Below are 27,622 nucleotides of genomic sequence, written 5' to 3'. Positions count from 1 at the left end.
GCAAATACAGTCAAGAGAAATGATCATAAAACACAAGCGAAAACATTAATATCCAGTCGTGCAGAGTTATTGACTCCCCAGCCTCCTGACTGAATGAACCATGAATGAATTAAGAATCGCTTTAGAAATCAGATATCGTACAAGTTTTATTTCCCTTAAACTGTAGGCATTCAAGATATACAAATCCAAGCATTTATCAGACAGACCCTTTATATTTGGCAGAAGAGATTCAGGTCCCGCTTGACTCACAACACGGGAAGCGATCTTTACAACCAGGAAGTGAAAAATGAAATATTTCAATACAACTTTATTGATAATAATATGGGTGCAGAAAACGTTTAACGCAAGTATTGGAGAAACAAACTGCATGGGAACTGGGAATGCAGGGTGCAAAGGGTCGTTTACGGGGCTGACAGCGATGGTCAGCAACGAACTTATTTTTATCAAGGAAATAAACAGGTATCGGTACCATTACTCGGTTTTATGATATTAACTCACCAATGGGTCTGTCGTAACTTATTTTATTACTCAGGTTATTCTGATCACAGCAGTTGTGACATTTGCGAATATTAATTTGAGACTGTTGCGTAACTACTGTATATTTCCAGGCAGTTGCATCATATATACCAAATGATAATCTGTATATGGCAATGACCCTGCTTGTTGAATGCAATGCACAGAGATCACTTGACCTTGTTAAACTGGAAAATTCCACATTTCAGTGAGTGACCTCCTTGACCGCTCTGCTTTGGAACAAGTACAACTCTCTTTTATATAATTAATAAAAATGGAGTTGTATTTGCTGACACGTCAAGGAGGATAATTTTAGTATCATTTTATTGATACTATTACTTAGTTAATATTTAAAACGTATTGAAATGTGTAGGTTTTATTAAAGTGCACTTTTTACCGCATGTTAAATGATTAGCTATATCTTTTAAAGTAAAAAAAAAAAAAAGTGTGTACTGTAGCAGAATATATTAAGTTAATTTGTAAATATGAAGTACGAAATTGTACTTGCCTGGACTTGACACGCCTAAAAAAAGTCTTTATTACTACTTCATTTGTCGAATATGTTCTTGTCTGCATGTGTATTTACATTCAACTAACTTAAATTCTTTTAAAATTCTAGTATTAATGTTTTTTGTTTTGTTTTGTTTTTTGTTTTTTTGTGTAAGCTTACATAGTTGCAGTTGACCAGTATTAATTTCAAATATTTCCCCATCCCTCAGCTAAGCAATGGCAGTTCGAGTATCAGTCCTCCCAATGTGGTTTCAACACTTCCCTGTGGAAAGAGCCCTCATTATACTCTTCACTGAGGGCACAGCCAGGAGCAAGCAGACCTTATTGACTTTTTGTAGAGAGCAGAAGGTTCAACAGTGGAAGCTCACCCAGCCTTCATTGTGTAATGCAGTACATTTAACACAGAAAAGCACATCACAATTACACAAATGGAGTAGATATTCTTCTCAGACGAGCATAAACCAACGGTATTCCAGACCAAACTCATTCACTGGCGCTCTCCAGAAATGTACTCGTGGGGACCTTTCAGCTAGTTTGTCGGATAAACGGCAGACGTGCATCCAGTCCACAAGGTACCAAGGATTACTGGAGCGGTTTTACTCAACATCCACAGGGACCAGGCTGGTTACGAAACAAGCAGGGCTACCAGGGAAGAGACTACCAAAGGGACCAAGGACCAAACAGCCATCCAGAGCTAACCAACCCCTTCTAGAAAAAACAGAGGTACATGACTGCAGTACACAGAGTCTTGCAAGGGTGGAGCCTGGTAAATTACCAGTGAAAAAAAAAAAAAAAAACAGTGGTAGTATATATTGTAATAGTAAAGTAAACATTAAAAACTCTTTGACAAACGTTTCCACTTAAAAGAGTGTACGTTTATTTCAGTGCTACTGCAAAATGAACTACTCCCATTGTTTACCAAACTTATTATTTACGTTTACCATACTAAGTACTCCCATTTTTCAAAGCAATTATCATTTCAACAAAATAATGATCTGGACCATTGAATTATTACTTTATTTAATATTTGTACAGGACGTGATGCAGTGCATAGCTTACGCAACAGCAGATCAGTATCACCTGGCAACATTGTGCCATGATCTGGTGTCCAGTGGATTTTATGAAATAACAGACCTGCCCAGAGGTAAGTTAAACGTAGTAGTAGCTTTCATAATGGGTGATTTTACAATGCCCTTCTGGCATTAGCTGGCTGCCAATGCTAGAAGACAATGTTTCAAGAGAGAACAGTATCCATACAGCATTGTATGGATAAAAACTCCTTGTCACAATGTTATATCACCTCTAAAAGGGACTGTAATGTTATGTTAAGTTTGTGTGTGTTAATTCCAGATGCTTCAAATGTACTTGTTGTCTGTACTGAAATGGCTTCAAAACCAAACGATCATGGAATAATCTTCTTTTTCAGGTAAGCTGAATCTTTTATTATAAAGGTGTATTAAAGAGGTTACCGCTCTACTAAGTGATTAACTACCTAGGCCCAACCATTTTTGTGATATATATTCACAAAACTTTATTCATGTTTTTCTTTACTGACACAGGGAAGGGTCTGTCGTCTTCTGGAATGTGGAAGATAAAATGGTATGTTTAACAGAGATGGGTTTTTTTTGTTTTTTATTTTAAAACAGTAATTAATGGAATGTCAGTAACAGTGCCAAATTATGCAGTACTGTAGAGGGAATTATGTAGTTTGTTTATATTTATGTGTCCTGAATAGAACTGAAAGGATGCATCATAGAAACATAACGCAGCAGCAGCACATCCAGTAAAATTAATGAAATGAAATGCAATAAGACAAAGATTATTTGTTAACTAGGTCCCTAGAGTGCGTGTTTTGTGATTCAATTTGTTGTCATAATACTGCTTTGTTTTTTCACTACTGCACTGGCAGAGAGAGTAGGAAAGCTATCAATGATTGAATGTACTATACATTGTTAAGTGTGCAGTCTATTATATGGCAAGTGCTTTAGTCTTTACGTTTTTAATAAAAAAAATTAATAAAAGAAATTTGAATCAGTCATTTGGCAACAGGCTGCTTTGCTGGGCGGTCAAGGGGAGCCTTTGGAACAGCCCTGTGTGGACTGTATATCACAGGTTATATAGATTTACCAGAGCAATACTTCCTTGAATCTGACTTCCTGTTTTTATTTTTTTATTTTAATTTTTTTCCCTCAGATCAAACATGTGATGCGAATCTTGGAAAAGCATGAGATCCAGCCCTATGAAGTTGCTCTGGTTCACTGGGAGAATGAAGAAATAAACTACAGAGTAGGAGAGTAAGTTATTGTGACTTCCAGTTCTGCTCTGATAACTGTGCCACCTCAACAAGAACACCAGTTATGCACAGAGCAGGTAAATGGAAACTTACATTCAGGCAACATTTAGTACCCTCTGCTGTGTTATCATATTGCAGTATAATTATTGTTTTGCCAATTTTCATTCTGTAAGTGTGTCTACAGGAATATCGTATTCAGACTTTTGAAAAGTGTGCAGAAGTGACCTCTTGAGGAAATTCTAGGAACTGTCCGTATACTGGTATTTATATAATGACCCAGTTACTCTACTTTGCACATCAGCAAATTCTGTTCATTTCTGAGGGGAAAATTGTTCCAGCTGGCCCTGCTCCAAAACATATTACATGAAAAAGTCACTTTGATGGAGAGTATTGTGTTGTCAGCAGGTAAATCCAACATGGTATTTTTTCTTTTCCAGGGGAAACTCAAAGTTACGTCGCGGAGATATCCTGCTGAACTCGGAGCTAGAACCTGACCAGGCAGTGCTGGAGAAATTTGCCTTCTCAAATGCACTCTCACTGTCTGGTGCGTTTATCTCCTCTTTTTTTTTTTTTTTTTTTTAAGATTAAAACATATTATTTTGCAAATCAGAGCTGGGGTCAGTTATAATTATAATTACAATTACAGCAGAATTGTTTGCAGTTTCAATTGCAATACTATTTTATTACCATTATGCTGCAGTAATTACAGTTATAATTACAAATATACTAAAAAGTTATTGCTCTATTTATTCTAACTAGCCAAGCATTAATCACAGGTATAAATACAGAAGCATACTAAAAGTAGTTGGAAATGCAAGAATAATGATTGTATGACAAATACATGAAAAAAACTGACCTGTAATTACAATTACACAAGTGTTCCAAGGTGCGACTGCAATTAAAATTAATTAAAAATGACACAATTATAGTGGTACTTGTTTGCTGCGCATCTTCACTGCAAATATTAACCTTCCATATGTTAAAGTAAGATTTATACCAAACTAAGTCAAGTAGACAATTTTTCTCAGCTTAATGCATTGTAAGTTTTACCTCATAATCTGTAATTGAGAGATGGATAAATCTGCAGTGTAACCTTTTTCCTCTTCACATAACTTTGCTATTGGCAGTGAAATTGAGGCTGAACAACACTGCAGATACTGTACTGCCCTCATATTACCAGGTTTGGTTATTATTTGACCGCCTGTTTTTGCTTAGATGATTGTGTTTGAATTGCAAGGGAAATGCACAAAGATATACAGCTGTCGGCTGGGTATAATTCTAAATAAGCTTGTTTTTATCTAAATGGATGTGCACTGGTATTACTCAGAATTATACATGATAAACCAGGGTGTCCTCAAGGTATCTGATGATATTCAGTACTGTGGTAACGATGGACATGGTAAGTCTCTGCATTACAGCAATGCAGGAACAGCAGCCCTGGAGAAAACAGAACATTTGAAATGAGTCAGTTTGTCACACTGCTCAGGGCTTTGAAATGTGTCACACTGATATATGTTTATATGTTTTTAAATTGTGTTATGCATATTGTTTATTTTCACTTCTTTAAGTAAGGTTTTAGATCATTGCTAATGCTAAATATTGTGATTACTAGTATAATTTTTTTTTTTTCTCAATCGCAGCAGATCTCCATACACCTGAACTACAAACTCATACCTGCTCTATAAAACATAACCTTGAGTGTTGGCATTATAGTATTTTTTTAGAGCAGTGTTATTAAGTGTTATTAAGCAGTGTTATCTGCCGTACACATATAGATCCATTCTCATTTGTATGGTTTTCTATGTGTGGGGCAGAGAAAGAGAGGTACACTATGTAAACTTGTGTGATTTCTCCTGGGAAAAATGCAAAGTTCAGTCATGGTAGCTGTAGTCTATCCTCATGAACTCTACATCGTTCTTTATCCTTGTGCATGTGCTTTCTTTTTTACGTAGAAGTGGAATGAGAAACAATCTATTCACGCTAGTACTGTTTTGTTTTGCTGTACAAATCCCAACTCTTAACTACTGTTTACTATTTCTGGTCTGTTTTATAGTGAAGCTAGCAATCTGGGAGGTGTCGCTTGATAACTTTGTGGAGTCTATTCAGTCAATTCCTGAGGTAAGACTAGACACACACACACAGCTGCTACCCTAAGAAGAAGTCTCATGCAAAAACAAATGCTTAAACAACCTGCAATTAATACACAACGTATTCAGGGCTTCTCTACCTACGTCTTTGTGAGGAATTTTGATTAAGTACTGAAAAAAAAAAAAAAAGTACACACTACTCTGTGTTGAGAGCTGCCTCTGTCTGTATACACCCTCCCTGCCTGCCCAGAAGGTGGGGATAATAGTTTTTTGGTTAGGAAGAGAAAATCACCATGGGAACCAAAATTAGTTGCTAGGCTCCAGTGCTCTCCAAAAGCTCTAAGGCTGTGAGCACCCCCAACAGTGCAACCAGCTGAAAACCCGAGCTAGAAATGGTTGTATGATCCCAGTATAGGCTGCCATATAGTGTTTACACTTACCAACAGCTAATCTTATCTTGTGAGAGTACATTTGTATTTTTTAATTTAAACAGAATTTGTGGTGTATGTACCATCATACAAAATGCCAACTGCTTATCATACTTCCAAACACTCTTTTTAGTGAAAGATACACGTGGTTTAGCTTTGTTAAAGCAAAAACAAGTATTCATGCACTGCATATACTATATGTGAGTAAAGGGCTGGCTGGAGATCACGACCTACACAAGCCCTAACTTTGTTTAATAGATTGTATTGTATTTTCTTTAGCTACTTTTAAATTTTAGGACAGGCACAAAGTGTCTGGCATGCAGGTTTCAAGGGAGAGAGAGTTATTGTTTATTATTGATGCCGTTTGCTAATTTCTTGTGTGAGATTTTCATTTTTATCCTTTCTCTTTTAAGATGTTAAAGTCAGGGAAAAGAGTAAAGCTGTCTCGGGCAGAAGTTATGCAAAAGATTGGGGAGCTCTTTGCACTAAGGTAAAATTAAAATGGGCAATGCCATTTCTCATTGTGTATGCTTCCCTTAAAACAATGTACTATACCTGTCTGTCTGTCTGTTTCTCTGTCTGTCTATCTATAGAGAGAGCTACCGGTAAGCCACGGATACCTTTCATAATTTGAATGTTGGAAGTGGCGAGTATATCCCTTCCTTTCTTGTGTCAGTTTGGGTATTTGTCGTGTATACCTCCCTTTATTAACAATCTCCAATGTTTCTGAGAAAGTTCTTCTTGAAAATGAATTATTCCCTGCCAACTCAGCCAGTGCCATTGGCCGTCCGTCTCAGATTTTCCTAGAAAAATTCACCTGGGGGTCTTCAGACATGCTGAGTTCAGAAATGATAGTCATTATTTAAAAAAAAAAAAGGTCCCCTTCGACCTATGACCTTGCAAAGGTCAACCTAAAGTGGCATTTCTGAATGTCAGAATACCCCCAGGTGAATTTTTCTAAGAAAATCTGGGACGAACAGGCAACAAAATGTCTCTTTGCTGGTTCAGTTGGTGTGGAAAGACCGAAATTGATGCGTAACCAAATTGACTACTATCTCTCCATTGTCTAATTTTTTTTTTTTTTTTTAATTTGTAAAAAGCAATTCTGAATATTACTTCGAAGTTCTGTTGTCAATTCAACGCTTGTCTTCTTTCTATTTCGTAAGGATATTATCTGCAAGTACTGCACCTTGTTAGACAGCTTTTTGGGTCTTCCAGTCCATGGGTTGTCATTAGCGCTGATGTTTCTCTGTACTTGCTTTGGATATCACACCTTGAAAATCAAGTGATACAAGCTATTTGACTCAATGTTTTTTTTCTTTTTTGTGAAAGTCAACGTTGTTATAATAGTAGAAAACACTTAAACAATCTTTTAAAAAATAGTTAAATATAGATGCATACATAAATAAATTAAATAGGTAAATATAGAGATAAAATCATAAAAGTGCAGTATATTATAATAAACAGTGCAGACTGCAGTAGAGTAAAAAAATACAGCGGAGAATAAGTGAGTCAGGGGTATTTTTAAATTTGGCTTGTGTTGTGGATTCTCGAATGAAAGTTGGTAATGACTTCCAAAGAAAAGGAGCAACACAGCTAAAACTACACCCTTTAAACATTCCAGAGTTAGAGGATCTAAGCTGCCTCCCAGGGGTGTAAGGGCTAAGAAGATCCATTATATAACTACGACCCTGACCATGCAAAGCCTTGTAGGGCAACAATAACATTTTAAAGGAAACACAGGACTGGATAGGAAGCCAATGCAAGCGCTTAAGGACCGGAGTAATGTGTTCTGTCCGCTTGGTACCGGTATGAACCGTTGCTGCTGCATTTTGCACCATCTGCAATCGATGTAAAGAGTGAACAGGAAGATTAATAAAACAAGCATTACAGTAATCCAAACAAGACATAGCAAATGCATGAACGAGAATCTGAGCATCCCTATGGGGCATAAAACGACACTCTGGTCATTTTCTTTAAATAATAAAACCCTTTACCACTGAAGAGATATGTTTTTCAAATAAAAGCTTTGAGTCAAGTTGAACACCTAAGCTGCGGACTAACAAAGAGGCATCTACTAGGAAAAAGAGAATGAAAACCCAGCAGAAGAGCAAAGCTGGGTATTAGATCCAGTAACCAATAGCTCAGATTTACTAGCATTCAGTTTCAAAAAATTATTTGACATCCAGGTTTGAATATCCGACAGACAAGCGGATAGGACTGTATCAGTGTTAGAATTTATTTTTAAATAGATCTGTGTATCTGCATAATGGAACTGAACCCCATGCTTTCGAATAGTATCACCCATTGGCAACATATAAATATTAAAAAGGAAAGGGTCAAGGACAGAACCCTGTGGGACTCCATGAACAAGGCGAGTATTTGTAGAATTGTGACCAGCATAGGACACATATTCATAATGATCTGATAAATATGAGCAGAGCCAATCAAGAGCCATCCCTCTTATATTCACAAGATTTTTGAGACACTTCAGCATAGTCCTGTGGTCAACAGAGGCGGCGTTAAGATCTAAAAGAACCAATACTGAAAGAGCACCATCATCAGCATTCGGCAGGAGATCATTTACAATCCTAACCATTTTCAGTGCTATGTGCAATTCTAAAACCAGAGTGAAATTTTTCCAATATATTATTTTGTGAAAGATGCGAGAGTGACTGATAAGCAACAACTCGTTCAAGCAATTTAGCCAAAAAAGGAAGATTTGATACAACGTTTTGGTTTCTACCTTCTTCAAATAGCATGGTGGAAATAGATAGGTAGACTGATGTTTTAAAATATTGTTGATAGAAAAGGCTGATGTAAAGTTTGTAAAAAAAAAAAAAAAAAAAACCATGCACTGTTGTATATTAGTACAATTAATACAAATAAAGCTTTTACTAACTATTTCTGATATGGAAACTTGGCTTGATAGCTGACTGCCAAGTTTCTTTTTTAGGTAAAGGTGTGGTGGTGTGGTGTTTTTGATCTCCTGTGGATGATGGGACTCACTGTTTTGCAGGCACTGTATAAACCTGAGCTCCGACCTGCTGATTACCCCTGACTTCTACTGGGACCGAGAAAATTTGGAACAGCTCTATGACAAAACCTGTCAATTCCTGAGCATCAACCGCAGAGTAAAGGTAAACGCAAGGAAGATTCTCCAAAGTTGACACTACAATCTGGGAATGACTTTTGTGGACACTTGAATTGCCTGTGCAAGGTTTGAACAATTCTAGTCATCCAGGTCCAAAATCTGTACCCTAAATTACTTACCTGACCCAGTTTAGCAATGCATAAATAATGAATTTGTGCCAAACGTGTCAGGTCTTTGTGTGAGATGTGGAATTGCTTGTTTCAGTTTTTTCCATTTGAAGCTCACCAGTCTGTGGGGGACTGTGGGGTTGTTAGTGATGCTGTTGCATTCACACCTCAGGTGATGAATGAAAAGCTCCAGCACTGCACAGAGCTGACTGATCTGATGCGGAACCACCTGAGTGAGAAGCACAGCCTGCGGTTGGAGTGGATGATTGTAATATTGATTACGATTGAGGTGAGCCCTACAACTAAGGAAGTTCTGTGGTCCAATGGTTAAAGAAAAAGGCTCGTAACTACTCACTGACTCATTGTGTGACCTTGAGCAAGTCACTTAACTCCGTGCTCCGTCTTTCGGGTGAGACGTTGTTGTTGTAAGTGACTCTGCAGCTGATCCATAGTTCACACACCCTAGTCTCTGTAAATTGCCTTGGATAAAGGCATCTGCTAAATAAACAAATAATAATAAAACAATAATAACTGGCCAGCATGCCAGGTTTTCACATTACAGGTGTACATGTACAGTACGAGTCTCAGAAATTGAATGGACAATTAGAATTCTCTTCACTGTCTGTGTATGTATATATATGTGTGTATATGTATCAGTGTAGATGAAGGGGAGACAGGTTAAAGAAGGATTTTTAAGTCTTGACACAATTGAGATATGGATTGTGTATGTGTGCCATTCAGAGGGTGTATGGGCAAGACAAAAGATTTAAGGGCCTTTGAACGGGGTATGGTAGTAGGTGCCAGTCGCGCTGGTTTGAGTGTCAAGAACTGCAACGCTGCTGGTTTTTTCATGCTCAGCAGTTTCCCGTGTGTATCAAGGTCCACCACCCAAAGGACATCCAGCCAACGGCAGGCCAGTGGCTGAAAATGGTTCATTGATGAAAGAGGCCAAAGGAGGCTGACACGAATTGTGCAGAGCAACAGACGGGCTGCAGTTAGTCAACTGACAGTCCAGTACAACGTTGGTGCCGAAAGACCCATAAAAGATTGCACAACTCATCGTAGCTTGACACTAATGGGGTATGGCAGCAGACAACCTATCAGAGTTCCACTTTTTTCAGCAAAACACAAGAAACTGTGGTTGCAGTGGGCTAAGGAATGAAAACACTGGACACTGGAGGATTGGAAAAACATTGCCTGGTCTGTTGAATCCTGGTTTCTACTGTTTCACGCTGATGGGAGGACTAGGGTATGGAGAAAACCACATGAGTACATCCATCCATCATGCCGCGTGTCAACATAGCAGTCTGGTGGTGGTGGTGTGATGGTGTGGGATGTGTTTTCATGGCACACATTGGGCCCCTTGATAAAAGTGGAGCAACATTTGAATGCCACAGGATATCTGAACATCATTGCCAGTCAGGTGCATCCCTTCATTGCAGCAGTGTATCCATCTGCAAATGGATGTTTTCAGCAGGATAATGCACCATGCCACAAGGCTAGGATTGTCCAGGAATGGTTCCACGAACATGACAGTAAATTCAGCTTACTGCAGTGGCATGCCCAGTCACCAGATCTCAATCCAATTGAGCATCTGTGGGATGAGATGGAACGAGCTATTCGGAGTAGAGATCCACCAGCCAACTTGACACAACTGTGGGAAGCACTGGAGTCAACATGGGACAGCATCTCTGTGGAACACTTTCGACACCTTGTATCGAGTCCATGAACCAACGAGTTGAGGCTGTTCTGAGGGCAAAAGTGAGTGAAACTAAATATTAGGAAGGTGTTCCTAATACTTTCTACTCTCAGTGTGTATATATATATATATATATATATATATATATATATATATATATATATATATATATATATATATATATATATATATATATATATATATACACAATTGGTAATCAATAAATCAATTGTAGTGTTTTATTATACACAATGTTGGTCATCTTCTTTATTTTTGTGTCTGCTTAAGGAACATTCTGAAGGTTTAAAAACATCCAATAGTGTTTACAAGAACTACATTAGAGTTGTTGCTGGAGGGAGCATGGTCTGGAAAAACAATGACGTTAATAAGCTAACCTGCTGACCCTCCAAAGTGAAAGTTGAGAGTTGTGTATGTCTTTATTCCCATAATCTATTTTTTGATTCATGATGTGTAAATAAAAATCTAAAAACAATTGGAAATGTGTTGAAAATACACAGTATGTATTGTCAACAGGGGATACAGCAAAGGTTAAATAATGTGTTTAGTGTAAACGCTTCAGGGCGTTGTGTAACCTTCTATAGGGGCATTTTACACATCATAGAGCTGATGTAAGGATTGCGGTCAAAATCGGCATTTAGCTGCATTTAGGGTAATTGCTGACCCTCCAAAACCTTTGCACCTCCTCTTACAAAGTGCAAACCATTGTAGAAATGAGTAATTAAGAGCTGCATGAAACCACACACCTTCAGAGACCTGTCATTTGCCTCAGGATGGTTGCTGTGATACACTCCCTGATGCAGCGATGCTTGACTCTTGAGGACAGGCAAGAAAACCTTCAGAGGAGAAGGGCAAGACGGAGACCACACATATTCAAACTCGGGGTCACTTTTTTTGAGATGCCAGATGATGCGGTTGTAAGCCATTATCATCTCACACCGCAGGTCCTCCTAGACCCAATAGCTGAATTTCACCTTTTCATCATTTGGTTGACTGTCCTCCTGGTAACACTGACAGCATTGACTTTCTCCACTATAGCGGACCAGATGGCCTCTTTGGCAGCATAACTGATGTTTGGCTGAGGCTTTTCCAAATAACTCAATTTCATGCTGAGCCACCTCAGCTTTAAGAACTCTCAGCTCCTTCTCAGAAAACATTTTTCTTTTCTGTGTGCCAAAAGGACTTTGCTGCCATTTCTTTGACATATTTTTGTTTGGTTTGATTTTCGTCCACCACAAATCTAATACACAGCCTGCTGCTCACCTCACCTCTGTGCTGTGAGTGCGGCCGCTAAATAGCCCGATGCACATGAGGTGCTCATTGCAACTCTCATTATCATGATTGCAGCTCATTCAAGCAAGCTCAGTAATTTGCATTGTTCTTAAGCTTACAGAGGCCGGCGTGCAAATTGCCTGGCCGCTAGGCAATTTAGATTTTGCAGCCGTAATTGTTTGCACTACCCATCAGCCCGCATATATAATCTTAACCAATTGGATTAAGTGTGTCATTATCCCACTAGTAGATGTTCATTAAACCTAAAATCTTGGTGCCCACTTTAAAAGCAGTTTAATTTCAAGCAATAAAGTAGTTTGTGCAGTCAATATATACAGCAGTAATAATTAACATAGTGGGTATTTCCTGCTGGATAACAGTAACTGATCATTGTCATCTTTAAGCATCAGGCTCTGGACATAATTTTTAAATCTTCAGTAAAAAAAAAAAAAAAAAAAAAGCCAAGTGTTTCGCTTTTCAACCTAGGCATGTGGTATGCTAACAATGCTGTTCTGATGTTTATGTACTATAGATGGTGTCTGGATTCTTAGGCTCATTCTTTCGTAACATATGACAGACAATAAAAAGTATTGGAACGTGCAGCAAAATGCCTTATACTAACATTGAGTTTTTGTTTCTTATTCTAGGTGCTGTTTGAACTTGCAAGAGTACTCTTCTGAAATTAAGCCTACATGTTAATAAAAGGCGGGACTAAGAAGTGGGGAAAAAATGACACTTGTGCTTTCAGAGATCAGCATAGTTGTGCTCTGAGAGTGCTTTGGAATTGTGATGTTTATGACTGTAACATTCATTAATATGAAGCAGCTATTAAAAAAAAAAAAAAAAAAAAAAAAGTTTATTTTTATTCACCTTAAAGAAAATAATGTGTGGTGTAATATACATTATTTCTGCTGAAATTGATTAATAGCTAGAATGATCTAAAATATACTTTAGATCTGAAGTTATTATCCCCACTGAGTATTTATTATCTATGACTGGCATAACGTGGAGTCCACATACACATTCCCAGCTTACATTTTTAACAGCTTGTCAGATTTGAAATGTATTTATTATTATTTTTGTAGAAGGTTTTGTTTTTTAACGTGGAAAAAGGTAAAGTCAATGTGAATTGAGTAACCATTTCCACAGTTTTTCCGGTGTTTTCCAGAGTTTATTGGCTATCCACCAATTTCATTTTTTTTTTTTTGCATCTGAGGTGTTTTATCAGGTTTTAATGGTTAAAACCGAAAATCTGAAGCCTTAGCCTTAGCAACATAAACAATGTGCTTTGACACTGACTACAAGAAGAAGTTAATATTGAAGGTAGGTGTATAAATGTAGGCTTCCTTGTAGGTGTATTGTGTACGTATCCATTGTAAATGTCTTGGGACTTCCTTTAGAGCAAGATCAGTTCTAATTAGGGTCTGTGAAACCACCTGTAAGTGTTACTATACAAGTTAATTTGTTCCATTTCTGTACTTTTATCAGGTCTGTTATGCAAACAATGTCCTGTGTATGTTCTGTTTTACAATTACAGAAATAAAGCCATCAAATATAGCATTATTATAAATTGTGTTATTCACAGGAAAATTCACCAGGAGTTGTCTTTCAATTATCAGTCCATTATTTTGAGTAATTTTTAGAATGGTAACTGGGATCTCTTTTACTTAGTATTGGGACTTTTGTCTATTTACCTTTACCATTTCTTTACCTTAAACAAACTGTTTTGCATTTACATTTGTATTATTGACAGTTTATGCTGAACGACTGTTATCACATTAAGTTTTTGAAAATACACAGTATGTATTGGCAACAGGATACAGCAAAGGTAAAGTAATATGTTTAGTGTAAACTCTACAGGGTGTTGTGTAACTGTATGTAGGGGCTTTTTACTTATCATGGGGCTGATGTAAGTATTTGTGCAAAGTGATTTGTGGCTGCAAAACACCCAAATTGCTGCCAGAATCAGTGTTTTGCACATGCATACCGCATTTAGCAGCCGTAAAGTGGGACTTTAGCAGTAACAAAAAATGTGGCGTATGTAAAGAATGGTTTTCACCTGGCGCTCTGGACCCGCTATCAAATTAGCACTTTGCCATCATTAGTCCATTTAAATGATATTGAGTGTATACAGATGAAGAAAAGAGCATGGAATTGGGCTGGGATCTGGAATACTAAGCGGGTGCAAACATTATAATGAGATGCAAGGATTTTGCCTTGCACTTGGGCAATTGCTGACCCTCCAAAACCTTTGCACCATCTCTTACAAAGTGCAAACCTTTGTAGAACTGAGTAATTAAGAGCTGCATGAAACCACGCACCTTCAGAGACCTGTCATTGGCCTCAGGATGGCTGCTGTGGTACACTTCCTGATGCGTTGACGCCTGGTTCTGGTTGAGGACAGGCAGGACAACCTTCGGAAGAGAAGGGCAAGATGGAGAAGACCCGCATATTTAAACCCAGGGTCAATTTTTCTTAGATGCTGGATGATCCGCAGCTCCTCCTAGACCCAAGAGCTGAATTTCACCTTTTCATCACCTGGTTGACTGTCCTCCTGGTAACACTGACAGCATTGACTTTCTCCACTATAGAGGGCCAGATGACCTCTTTGATAGTATAGCTGATGATTGGCTGAGGCTTTTCCAAATAACTAAATTTCATGCTGAGTCACCTCAGTCTTAAGGACTCTCAGCTCCTCCTCAGAAAACATTTTTCTCAAATCAAATTTTTGATTTGATTTCCGTCCTCCACAAATCTCATACAGCGCCTACTGCTCTCTGTACTCTTACCTCAGTTTATGCTAAATGACTAATCACATTAAGTTATTTTACCAATGCTTTTGTGTTGAAGTAGATGTGGCTTTGGAATAAAACTTACAATGACTTGTCTTTTTTCATTCTTGGCAATTACATACATCAGAACTTTTCTGATTTTTCTGAACTAGTTATTTACCAAAGTTACAGCTTGCTGAAAGTTATTGCAATGAAATTGGTATTTTATTGGTAATTTAATCAGTATAACCATTACAAACGTAAGCAGACGAAATAGTTTGTTATGCAATTTTTTAAATCAACTTTTAATGTTTTCAAGCAAACTGGCTTAATCACTGCCATTCTCATATCCACTTTGACATCTGACACATTATTTCCCTTTCGCAGCGCTTCTTTCCCTGTTCTACATACTACCAGACTGTCAGAGAGATATTGGCTGCATGAAACAAATGCGAAAGAATATCTAGAAAGATTTATCTTTAAAATCATGGACAATTTGATTGTAACACCCTATGCAGCAAATGCGTCTTGACATTTAACTCGCAAGTATTTCCTGCCCAACTCACGTGATATCTGTCCTGGGAGAATTCAGATCAATTCGAGCGTACTCGAGTGACTGTCAGTGGAAACGAGGTATAACTTATAAGACCGTTTTAATTTAAGCTTTCTTTGTTCTTTTATTTTAAATGTAAATATATAAAAGTAAACATTGTTGTTCAAAATAATGTTTAATAAATAATAAAGTTTACATATATATATATATATATATATATATATATATATATATATATATATATACACACACACACACACACAAATAAACTAGCCAATTACATAAATATTGCATAATAAAACGGTCAGTAAAAAGTCACAAAAAAATTACTTTTAGCAATACACAGCATAAATAGCTAGTAATATGCCTTTGGTTTTCTTGAGACGACTGTGCAGGGTAACTGTGAAGCTAATAGTAATACATTATAAAACTAACAGTGGACTGCAGACTGAATCAAAATACAAGACCTATTGGTGACCTTGCATTTGTATAGAAATACTTAAGACCCCCAAGGAATATGAATTTCCAGAATATAAAGATTAATTTATTGTGTTGTAACATAATTTTAGTTATTCTTACTTATTTATTTATTTTTTAACTCCGCGTCTAGTGCAGGGAAAACAAAATGTATCGTTGTATGTTTTACAAACCAAATTGCGAAATGTGTATTACCGTTTTAAACCGGCAAGTGCAGCATTACAATACATTCAGTCTGACTAAAAAAACACTCAGGCTGCCCAGTCCTAGTAGCATACATAGCTAGTATTTCAAACAGAAAGCAAATTAACAATGTCTCGGGGGCAGTGGGATTAACAAGTGCACTTTTTTTAAATGCTTTGGAGACGGTCATGTGATTGGAACGTAACCCGACCGGAAAACACCGACCATCGCCGCCAATGCTGCGTTTAGAGGAACAGAGCAGCTGCAAGCTCAACGGACAAGTACCCGGTAACAAACAACAACAGCAACGCACAAAAACTAGTAGAAGAGCTACACAGAGCACAAGGTAGGTAATACGGCATTACGTTTTCTCTTGTGGACGTCTGAATGTGTGTGCCGAGTGGCTTTTTAAAAGCTATAGTCATTTCAAATACTTTTAAGTTAAAATAGTGCTCGGTGACCACCCTTCCCCTCCTTGTGTGTCCATTTCGTGAAGCTTCGTTGTTCCGCTTCACCCTGCAGCCTGACCTCTGCTTGAGCCGCAAATTGTGCAACTACAGTCCATAACAGTTCAGGGAATAAGATTAACCTCGGCGTATAATCACGTTGTACCCGGTGTGACTTCTTATGAAATGTTTATTAAAGTGAAGCAAACGTGATACATTTAGGAGTTTATGAGGAAAGCGCACTGCGGAAGTGGGTTTAATTTTAATCAGCAGCTCTGTCCGGCCCACGTGTCTCAGTGAAGGGCGGTGCTATCTCAAACGGTATTGAATCATGTCTGCTGTCTGATTACTGTACTACAGTATGTTATCTTGAATCATTAGTCTTTCAAGGATCCAGCCACTCAGGAGTGGGTCGGTATGGCGCCGATTGGCTGTTGTATATTTAATTTAAATCAGCTATGAGAACTGCTTGTTATTAAAAATAAATAAATAAAATAAATCCAATGTACGACAGCTATTTCTATAATATCGAGTTAAAAGACAAATGTATGTGATATAGTATTCACAGGGCTGCTTTTAAGGCTTCCGATACAAAAAAGAAAACGTATTCTTCGATCTATTGTAATGTATAGGTGTACTAACTAATCTTTTGATTTAAGATTGGTTTGCACAGTATGACACCTACCACAACCGTGCACATCACAAAATAGCTGACTAACCAAGGCTTTATTTAGGTCAATGGGAATGGAATTAAGTGCTTTAATGTCTTTACATGCTAATTCTCTTTAAGAAACGTGTGATCTTGTTGATATGCAGTTTTCATAATGCAGAACTATGTTTCTAGAAATTAATTGAAAACCATCGAACTAATTACAAGTATTTCCCATACAGCACTATTAAACATGTAACTGTCAAGCTATGTAAGTTGCATACAACAGTTTTTGCTTCTCTGAGGAAGCTGACATTATGATCCGTTTTTATTTTCCTGTTGGCTATATTTTAGTTTTCACCTTTTTAAGGGGCCTGTAACAAAAATAAAAATAATAAAAACCATATACGAGTATGTACTGCTTTATATTCGACATGAATGTAAACCGATACTAACATGACTTTTGTCTTTTAGAAATGCTCGAATTTCAGTTACCATTTTCAAAGTATTAGAAACTGACACCAAACATTCTTTGTTTTCCATGTAATGCTGACGCTTAAGTATTATTATTATTATTATTATTATTATTATTATTATTATTATTATTATTATTATTATTATTATTATTAATATTAAATGTATTAATAAAAAGTGGGTCTTTTACGTTAATCTTTTTTTTTTTGTTTTTTTTTTTCAATGAAAAGATTATTTTATAATTATTTCTGTTTTTGGCGACCAAAATTTAGGCACTAAACTTGTAGTTTGATATATATATATATATATATATATATATATATATATATATATATATATTATAATTAAAGTCCATTACAGCATTAAATACTGTACTTTTTAATTTCTTATCTAGTCTTTTTAAATCATTAATTCTGTAAAAGCACCCTTCCCTAGGCAAAGATCATCTCTTTATAATATCACTTTTGTTTTCACATTTAACAGTCTTGTATCTTTTTGCCACCCTACTTAATATTATATATGAGAAAATAAAGGTGGTTTTGAGTTATCTTTCCTAGAGCCCAATACAAGACCTTCACTGTTGACAGGGTGTGCATTAATTGACTGTATTGCAATCAGTGGTGCATCGTTCTGTATTTAATGTAAAATATCTCTCAGTAAAGCATATCATTGTAGACGGCTCATGCATTTTGTAGGTGAAGCATGGAGCTGGCCAACCATGGTCTCATCCTCCTTCAGCAACTGAATGCGCAGAGGGAGTTTGGTTTCCTATGTGACTGCACCGTGGCTATCGGTGATGTCTTCTTCAAAGCACACAAATCTGTTCTTGCAGCCTTTTCCAACTACTTCAGAATGCTCTTCATTCACCAGGACAGGTAATTGGCTTTTAAATTAGTATTATTATTATTTTAAATAAGCAAGTATTTGTGGAATTTCTCTGTGTGTACAATTTTTGTTTTTATATTCTCACAAAATCATATTTTTATTTATTTATTTATTTGTAACACAACTTGTAAACGACTGTTTAAGTACATTTTAATTGTATTTACATATTTAAGATGGTGGTATCCCCTCTTACACATTGCAGATAACTTTCCTACCTTTATGTTTTTAGTAGCATTGTAACTGCTTTTTTTTAAATTTAGTATATTAAGATAGATAGACCTACAAATGCTGGTATCAGTGATTTTAGGTTTGAACTATAGCACAGACGGAGACTAGGGATAAGCAGCAGGAACTTCATCTATAACAGTGTATTTGAAATATCTTCCTATCCCAAATGAAATAACTAAAAACAAGAACCAAGCTACTTTTTTTTAGCACAAGCAAAGGGTGTGCAGTGCTATTAATAACTATAAGAAAGTTGTTTTCCAATAATATTTACATAAAACTCCTTAAAAAAACAATAACGTAGTCACGTTAAAAAAACAAACAAACAAAAAAAACAGTACTAAAACTGTATCTGATAGATTTGTTTTAATTTCTTTTTTTGCAGAGATTGTGTCCGATTAAAGCCAGCTGACATACAGCCTGATATCTTTAGCTACCTCCTGAATCTGATGTACACAGGGAAGCTGGCTCCTCAGCTCATTGACCCAGTCCGGCTTGAGCAGGGTGTGAAATTTCTGCATGCCTATCCACTGTTACAAGAGGCCAGCCTGGCTGGACTAGGTGTATTTCCACACTCTGAACAGCTTTTTCCGTTGGCCACTTCCCTCTATGGCATTCAGATTGCAGATCAACAGGCCGGCCTTCCCAGTAGACTAAGGTCGCCTAAAGCACTTTCCTCCACCTTTGAACCGGAACAGCTTTTGGAGGGTAACCTGCTTGTCTCTGAATCCCAACATGTCCAGTCCGTTGAAGAAGCAGATGCTTCTCATGCTAATCCTTCCACAGCAGAGGTGCAGAGCTTGGATGTACCTGCCGTCGATGAAAATCCTGCTGCAAACACGATTCTCCATGTCAAGCCCAGTATTATGAAGAGAAACTCCTCTTTTCGCAAACATTATTCATGCCATCTTTGCAGCAGCCGTTTCAACCAGCGGAGCACCCTGCGGGAACACCTTATGCTTCACTCTCAGATGTTGTTTCCATCAGCGACCAGCCTAGTCGAGGCAAGCTTGTCCCCGATGCTGTGCAACAGCGCTCCAGAACCAGCCAGGGAGCAAGAGGACGCGCCCAAGGGAGGAGGTGACATCATTAGCGACGGGGAGTTTCAGCGGGCCACTGATTCCCCAAGAATGGAGAGTCTGCAGCCCCAGGCAGAGACTCCGCCTCCCTCAGACATTGCAGACATAGATAACCTTGAGAGCATGGACCTGGAGCGAGAGGTCAAGAGGCGAAAATACGAATGCTCCACATGTGGCCGCAAGTTTATTCAGAAGAGCCACTGGCGGGAGCACATGTACATTCACACTGGCAAACCTTACAAGTGCAGTGCCTGCGGCAAAAGCTTCTGCCGTGCGAACCAAGCTGCCAGACATGTGTGCCTTAACCAGAGCGCTGAATCGTATACAGTGGTGGACAAGCATAGCATGGAACTCTGTTCCAATGAAGAAGGCAGCCAAATGGATGCCATATTCCTCCCATCCAGTAGGCCATACAAGTGTAACGTATGTGACATGACGTTCGTCAGCCCCAACGAGGTTATCAAGCATCTGTGCTTTGCCCAAAATGCTCAGGTTTTCTCCGTGTTGGATAACCAGCCGACACCGCAAAATGAAGAGCCTCCTAAAGACAAGGGTTCAGATTCTGGACACGTAATTACATCTATCAAAACAGATGACATTTTAGCAGACTAATAATGGAATATTTTATATATTTGTATATAAATGTATGTTTTTTTTTTTTTTTTTTTTTAATATTAATGTGGTGTTTGCATACAATAATCTCAGCAGTTAGCAACACACATTGTGGGTTTGTGTCAGCATATATCATGGGTGTTTCTGTGTTCTTCTATAGGGATAAATGTAGGCTTCACTTAGGCTGTGTCACCTGCGAAGCTGTTTGGCTAGTTAATTCAGGGCTCAGTGAGAAGGGATAGAAAAACATTCTCAGTGCAGGCTGGTTGAAAACACAGGGCTTGAGTGGTAAAGATGGAATAGTGCACGGTACCTCTACGTACAGATACCCGTACACTGCGTTAATTCCTTTCCTGAGCACCAGTTTGTGCGTCAAAGCAGTAATGTACCACCTTGGCGGAGGAGGGGTAGGGCGGGGGCAATAATGTGTTGAAAGAGAAAGTTTGACCATACATTTGAGCAAAGTAACACTAGCAGTGCAAGCACAGCTTCAGGCTGTGGTTTGAGGGCTGTTTTGGCCTAAAATGTCATACTGCAGCAGATCCTCTCTGAGTAAGAAAAGGGAACTTCTGTTTTCAGTTAAAAGGCTGTTTTGAAAATTTTCCTTCAACACGATGATACTGCTATGGGATATGCAGGCTACCATCACCAGTTTTATGTTTATAAGAGGAAAACTGCAGCTCCCATAGTGCCTTATTCTCAACATCCTGGTCATTTAGTGAAATCACGACCAGCCATAAATGTTTTAATGTAGCCTCCATCCTTCAGAATGTTTTGGGGGATAAAATGTCATGTGCCAATAATAATGTAAAGGACAACACGCCTTTTTCCATGCCACTTTCTCTTGTCGGATAAGTGCCACCACTCTGTAGTCAATGGAGAACATTGGGTGTTTAATGTTGCTAGGACAGTGAAATATAATAATTGTGTTTTTGTTTAGTTTTTGTGTGCACAAATATGTTTTATACTGTAAGATGTCATGCTTTTAGCCAATGTATTTCTCTGGAATAGTTTTAAAATACTTTTAAAATATTTGTTATGTTTAGTAAACCTTTATAACTTTATATAATATGCTATATTTACATAATATTCTGTATAGCAGAAATGTATGTTGCTTCTTTCAGGAACACATTGTCTGCTCTTTATTTGTTATATTAGTATTTACACTTTTTTAAATGGTATTAGTTTTCTTATTTGTTTGTTCTTATTTTTTTAATCAAATAAAATGGCATTGGGGTTGTTGTGGTGGAATTATAAATCAACAGACGTTTTAACTATAAGAAGTAATGGAATAATGCTGAATTTGCAGTTTGCATTTATTGTGGAAATTCATGTGATCTCAGCATTGGTTGAGTTTTTCAGTAGTTGTTTTCAGTACAAGTACACACACACCTTAGAAAGAGCAGGCTTTATGACAGACCAGTTATGCCTGGAATTTCAGGTGTCACATTGTGATATAAGATCAAATGTTTCCATACAAAGGAGTATAGATAATATGTGTGCAGTTGCAACTAAAACGCATGAAATATTTACAGTTCGTTGAAACATGATGTGCTGTATTCAGTCTTCATGGTTCACAGTCCTGAAGTGATCAAATGCAACAGATGAAATACTTGAGTAGATTAGGGTATCTTTGTTTTGCTACATTGGTAAAACTTTGATCTCTGTTTTCATAAGCAACAATTTGAACTAACGTTTGTCTTCTTTACCTAGGAGGTAGTACATGTCTTTAAAGCCAGTGCAAAGTAAAGTAGGTTTCAATGGCGGATGAGTGGATGCATATATTGTATAGCAAAAACATGGAGATTATTTTTCAGTACATTAAAATAATGGTGACAAGGGAAAATTATTACAAGGTAACATATATATTTTTTAACTGGTTAAGAGCCTGCAATAACAAAGAGATGTTTAAGTAATTCTCTGAAATAAAGCCACTGAATGGCTATTCTTTGGCAGGGTATATTATATGCTATATTACCAGGTGTGTGAAAGTTTTCACAGTAGATTTTAGTTTCCCTTTTTTACAATAATCTGTAATTTTACACCAAGATAATTTGTTTGTTTTTTGTTTTGTTTTTTGTTTTTTTGTTTTTTTTTTACACTTAATGCTGTAATTATGCCTTCTACTACATTAGCTGTAGTACTTGAATAGGGAGCAAATCGACTGCTGTTTTCAAGCAAGTTTGGAATTAAACAACCCAGCACACATTGTGAAACAAAATGAGTATCGTGATCTCTCTAAAGCTCTCAGGAATTTAAGTGGTATACTTCCAATGTCTTCTGAAGTGCGGGTTCTGATGAGCCTACTGTGAAATTTTCACTGTCTTGACTCAAATAAAAGTTTTAATGTAAAAAAAAAGGAACTGCTTTTTCTTTACTCTTTCTTGACTGTCATTTCTGAAGTTAAAGATCATTTGCTCCACACACTGTAAAATACATAGGGGTTTCCGCAATACAAAATGTCAATACAAATTCTGACCTTCCAGCAAAAATTGTTTAAGGTTAGTTTGTGATTGTTATTGGGCAAGCCGCAGGAGGATGTGACGTGTCCCTTTTTTATGGCTTAAACCTCTGAATAGCATAAAAACATTCTACCAAGTCCCTTGTTTTTCTCTTTTTTGTTATGTATGTGTGTGTGTGTGTGTGTGTGTATATATATGTATGTGTATATATATATATATATAATCACACACACACACAGAGTATGTATTAATTTTCCACAATGTATGCTAGATCAGCTGTTAAGTGTGTTTTTAGAAAAGAGCTAGCACCATCTAGTGAACAGATCATTTGGATCATGTTTCGCTCAGTATTGCTGGTAATGTACACAGCTGTGCTTTAGATAGTGCTGGCGCTTAGCAATAAAAAGACACTTTTGCTGTTATATCTGTGGCAGGCAATTAGAACTGAAGAGCAGCTCTTGTGCTCCTAATCAAAGCATTTTAACCCACAATATGAAATTATTATAAAACAACGTGGTTATACTTACCAGAGGAAAGCTAAATAAGACAACCTCCTGTTCTACAGCTATGGCCAAAAGTTTAGCATTACCCAGAAATTTAAGATTAAGACTTCATATTTAAATAAATAAAAAAAATAAAAACTATATGTGAACGTAATTTAGATATTTTATTTAACATCATGTAATCAAAGAAACTGCTAAATGACATCGCAAAAATCTACTAGAAGCCACAAAGTGTAGTGCAGTATTTCAAGTTAGATTTCTAAATGTCACTTTTTTCAATTTGTCAGTTTTTTTGTCAAGTGTATGGAAAACTACAAAGTGGTATGTAATTAAATATGCTAACGTAACATTGTTCAGCAGTTTTCATTTGACTTTACTAAGCTAAGTTAGTTAATTCTAATAGGGCGATGCAAAACTTGTGGCCACAGCTGTACATGTTCACACTTGAATAGCATTTAAACTTGAAGTAACACTACACAAAATGTAGTTTGTAGTACTGGAAAACATCAAGGATTGCTGAACAGATCAAGGAGTGCTCTGATCTGAAATGCAGAGAATGAAGGTATGGAGCCCTGCCCAGGCTGTATAATAAAATGAACATGGTCTGATCAACAGGCACCAACCACCTTCAATAGCATTTGTCTGATAAGATTGGAACAAATTTTGAGACTAAGGAGAAGGGTGTGCGATTAACATGAAACACATGTTTACTGAAAAAATGCTTTGTAAAAATAGATACATAAACAAATTAATATATTCTACGGCATGTATTTGCCATCAGTAAAAGGAGTAAGACACTGCAGATTTTACATTTAGTTTTATTGAAGTTCCAGAAAATGTTTAACAAGTTTTCAGCCAAACTAAGCTGCTGTCACATGCCTTTCCGGATTTAAGATATCAAAGACCCAGGACCAAGCAGTCAGTTATGACTGAGATTGACAAGTAAAGCAGTCATTACACCACAAGGGGGAGATAACAAACTACAAACGGTTTCTTATTGCTTTTTTTGTTTCATCTGTTTAACCTTTCGTGGTTCATTTATTCGGCGCCTGTCAGACGAAGCCGAAAAAGTCAAAGCGGCTGTATCTGATAGCCCCATGAACCACAGAGATAACACAGACATAAACAAAGGAGATAGCTGCTTCTGCATCCAGCGCTCAAAGAATATCACAGACATTTGCAGACCTTTTTGAGATGTTATACTAATAAAATAATGACTTGGATTGTATTATTGTGGAGTTTGGTGATAAAATGAGTGATCAGGAGAGGATTTATTAGTATGCATGTCTATAAAGAGCAATGTGAAAAATACAGCGAACAAGAGGTGGGGCTTGGCTGGAGATGCAGTGCTGAGTGTACTTTTGTGATTCCGTGCCTTTTAAACCTGTTTTATTCTGAAAAAAATACATATTTTAAACAGCGTGTGTAAAATAAACAGTGCATGTGAAAATAAACTGGACCTGACGCGCCTGACGAGCGCTGAATAAATGGACTGCTAAGGGTTAAAAGGCATTGCATATCAACAGGATACTGCATACACTGCGTACTGCATCTCCAGCCAAGCCCCAGCTCTTTATTACATACCTCTTCATAGTGCATACTGATAAATCCTCTCCTGATCACTCGTTTTATCACCAAACTCCTCAATAATGCATTCCAAGTCATAATTTTGTTATTATAACATCTCAAAAAGCTAATGTCTGTGATATTCTTTGAGCGCTGGATGCGGAAGCAGCTATCATGTTTTTTTATGCCCGTGTTAGGTCTTTGATGCAGGGCCTCTGTGTATTATTCAGATCCGCCCCTTTTTTTTGGCTTCTCTCAGCTCCTGTCGGTCTCACTCAGCCATTGAAAGGTTTTCCTCGCTTTTTCCGGAGAAAAAATGACTAGAGACCTGTGCCTGATGTCTTTTTGATGATGTTGGACCGGAAAATGAAAATTGTAATGTCGGACCTGGTCCGACATAGGACTGCTAAGGGTTAAATAGTATTATCCCACTCTGAAAAAGAGTTCCACTTACTTCAAAACAAGAGTTCTGTCTGTTATAGAGTTTTTGTAAGTTTTGCAGTGATATGAAATTGTCACTGCTTTGAACCTTCATGTCTGTCTCCAATGGAAATACAGTACTCATTGAAAGGGTTTCTCATGTATTTTTTAGAAAAGGTAAGAAGAATACAATGGGCTTCAAGCATCGATGTGAAGCAATTTTGAAAATATAAATAGTAGCCCTAATACAAAAATAGTACTTTATGGTTTCCTGTTTAAGTATACTCATAGGGAAAATCCAGCAGTGACCACTGGTGCAGTTACACTGGATGGGAGCAAGGGGTATAAGAATAGCTTGTTAGATAATAGATTGGGTTGGTAGAGGAGAGACCGCTAGAGAAAACATATAAAAGGGGTTGTCTTGCTCAAAGAGGAGAGGTGTGGTCTCCAAGACTGCGCAGCATCTATTGAGAATGGAATAGGTAGCGGACGCAAACCTGAAAATGAAAGGACGGAGTCTGTTTTGAGATAAGAAATAGCGCATTAGATGCGAAAGGATAGGTGTACGATGAGAACCCCCCTCATCCAAAGGCAGAGGTGTTGTAGCCTGACCTGAGGTCAAGGCAGTGAGATCACTTACCCCCCAAAGGAAAAACAAGAAAAAGACCATGTGCCACCACATAGGAAAAAAAACACAAAACAACAATAAAAAGGGGGTTAAATAGATATATGGATTATGTGTATGTGTATTATGTGAATGTATAACTATATCGAGGAAAAAAAAAACCCTCGTAGGAGGAACTCTCCGGTGGTCGCAGCGAAGAGATCGCCCCTACTCTGGGCAAGCTAGCAGTACTTTGTTGAGCTGTGGAAATGTCAGAAATGGAAGAGCGAATGTACAAGTCAACTGCTGAAGACCAGCGCCCCAGACCCTTAATGAAATGCTGGTTGATTCTTGCCTTGGCTGCTGATGTTGCAGCCCTGATCCTGAAGGAGTGAGGGGTGTAGAACTGGGGTGGGAGGCCTGCCTTGGAGATCAGGGAGGCCAAGTGAGAAGAGAACCAATGTTTCGATATGACTGAACAGGAAGAATCCATGAACAATGAATGGGTCTGATGGGAAGTGAGGTTTCCTACATGTGAGGTAACTAGACATGGAGCTACAAGGGCAGAGGAGAGTTAACCTTTGACAGCTGAATGAACTGGCCTTGATGAAGCTGATCTATCTTGGAAGTGTGTAGTAGGAGGGTGAAGTGGGATCTGGGAACCAGTGAGAGGTCACAGGAATGGATGCCAATGAAGGGAAAGCTGGGGATTGATGGAAACAGTGAACTCTGCGCATTTGAGAAATCCAAAGAAAGCGGTTAAACACATTGTCTCCATGAGTAGGACGCTGAAAGGATTGAAGCAGCCATTTTGAAGGATCTGTATTCAAATATATAAAATGTTCACAGATATGGGTAGCCGCGATGGGGAAGCTGGGGCTATGCTTTAGATGATTAGTGGTCTGATGCTTTCTGTTTTTTTTAGATAGTTGTGCTGTTTTTGGAGTTTGATGTTGGTTGAGGATCTGGTTAAACTGGTTCAAGAAATGTTAAAATAATCTATTTTCTGTAATCCTTGCATGGGATTTTATATCCATACCAGGTGCACAATAAGTGGCCAATAACACACAATAATGTGTTTAAATTGCCAACAAATTCGTCAACAATTGCATGAATGTTCAGCAGTATACAGCAGCACGGGTGTTAAATGTGTTAAAGGAAAGCTTATCTATACACTGAGTGAACCGAGGATTGGTATAGTTAACCAGATGTTTTAACAGCTAATAATTAGATGGGGATTGCTAGCATTGTAGGTTGAGACACCTCTTCTTTTCCCCAGTATTTATTTACGTTATTATTACAGACAGCACAGTATAGTATTCATATAAACACTGGTGAACAGTGTTGTCATATAATGTCTTCAATACATACAGTTCAGTTAGTACAGCAGGCAAGTTTTGTAAGGCTAGCTTTATTTAAATGAAATTTAACAATAATGTGTTTCCATAGTATTAACAGCTCGGAAACTACAAAAGATAGAATCAAATCCATGCTACCGTTATTATAAGTTTATTATTTTTGGAAGCTATGTGTTATTTATTATTACAATATGATTTAAGGTACATAGGTATACAATTTGTACAAATGTTACCAAGTTCACATTCAGGTTATGATATAAAAAGCACAAAGAAA

The 27,622-nt window shown here is 37.5% G+C and overlaps 2 protein-coding genes across 2 annotated transcripts; both read left to right on the top strand.

The window, feature by feature from the left end:
• The first annotated feature begins 320 nt into the window (after nt 1–320).
• LOC121315844 (required for meiotic nuclear division protein 1 homolog) lies at nt 321–13,210 on the top strand. The gene is made up of 12 exons (XM_041250335.1): nt 321–459; nt 1,233–1,746; nt 2,059–2,167; nt 2,374–2,449; nt 2,583–2,622; nt 3,217–3,317; nt 3,754–3,860; nt 5,370–5,434; nt 6,245–6,321; nt 8,851–8,971; nt 9,265–9,381; nt 12,729–13,210. Exons 2-12 carry the CDS (start codon nt 1,240–1,242, stop codon nt 12,759–12,761), a joined length of 1,353 nt encoding a protein of 450 aa, XP_041106269.1. The 5' UTR covers nt 321–459; nt 1,233–1,239; the 3' UTR covers nt 12,762–13,210.
• A 2,697-nt stretch (nt 13,211–15,907) lies between these two features.
• On the top strand, nt 15,908–22,794 carry LOC121315843 (zinc finger and BTB domain-containing protein 2-like). Its single transcript, XM_041250334.1, has 3 exons — nt 15,908–16,411; nt 18,330–18,509; nt 19,130–22,794. Exons 2-3 carry the CDS (start codon nt 18,337–18,339, stop codon nt 20,433–20,435), a joined length of 1,479 nt encoding a protein of 492 aa, XP_041106268.1. The 5' UTR covers nt 15,908–16,411; nt 18,330–18,336; the 3' UTR covers nt 20,436–22,794.
• The last annotated feature ends 4,828 nt before the right edge of the window (nt 22,795–27,622 follow it).

The sequence above is a fragment of the Polyodon spathula genome, chromosome 5 (assembly GCF_017654505.1).
Source record: "Polyodon spathula isolate WHYD16114869_AA chromosome 5, ASM1765450v1, whole genome shotgun sequence".
NCBI lineage: Eukaryota > Metazoa > Chordata > Actinopteri > Acipenseriformes > Polyodontidae > Polyodon > Polyodon spathula.
Note: the sequence above shows the minus strand (reverse complement) of the source record. Positions and strands in the feature narration are given on the sequence as shown.

Bases quoted from the DNA above. Each gene is read 5' to 3' on its own strand.
- LOC121315844 (XM_041250335.1), top strand. From the start codon at position 1,240: ATGGCAGTTCGAGTATCAGTCCTCCCAATGTGGTTTCAACACTTCCCT. The intron at 2,168-2,373 runs GTAAGTTAAACG...TGTTAATTCCAG, and splicing joins AATAACAGACCTGCCCAGAG to ATGCTTCAAATGTACTTGTT. The intron at 6,322-8,850 runs GTAAAATTAAAA...ACTGTTTTGCAG, and splicing joins GGGGAGCTCTTTGCACTAAG to GCACTGTATAAACCTGAGCT.
- LOC121315843 (XM_041250334.1), top strand. From the start codon at position 18,337: ATGGAGCTGGCCAACCATGGTCTCATCCTCCTTCAGCAACTGAATGCG. The intron at 18,510-19,129 runs GTAATTGGCTTT...CTTTTTTTGCAG, and splicing joins CTCTTCATTCACCAGGACAG to AGATTGTGTCCGATTAAAGC.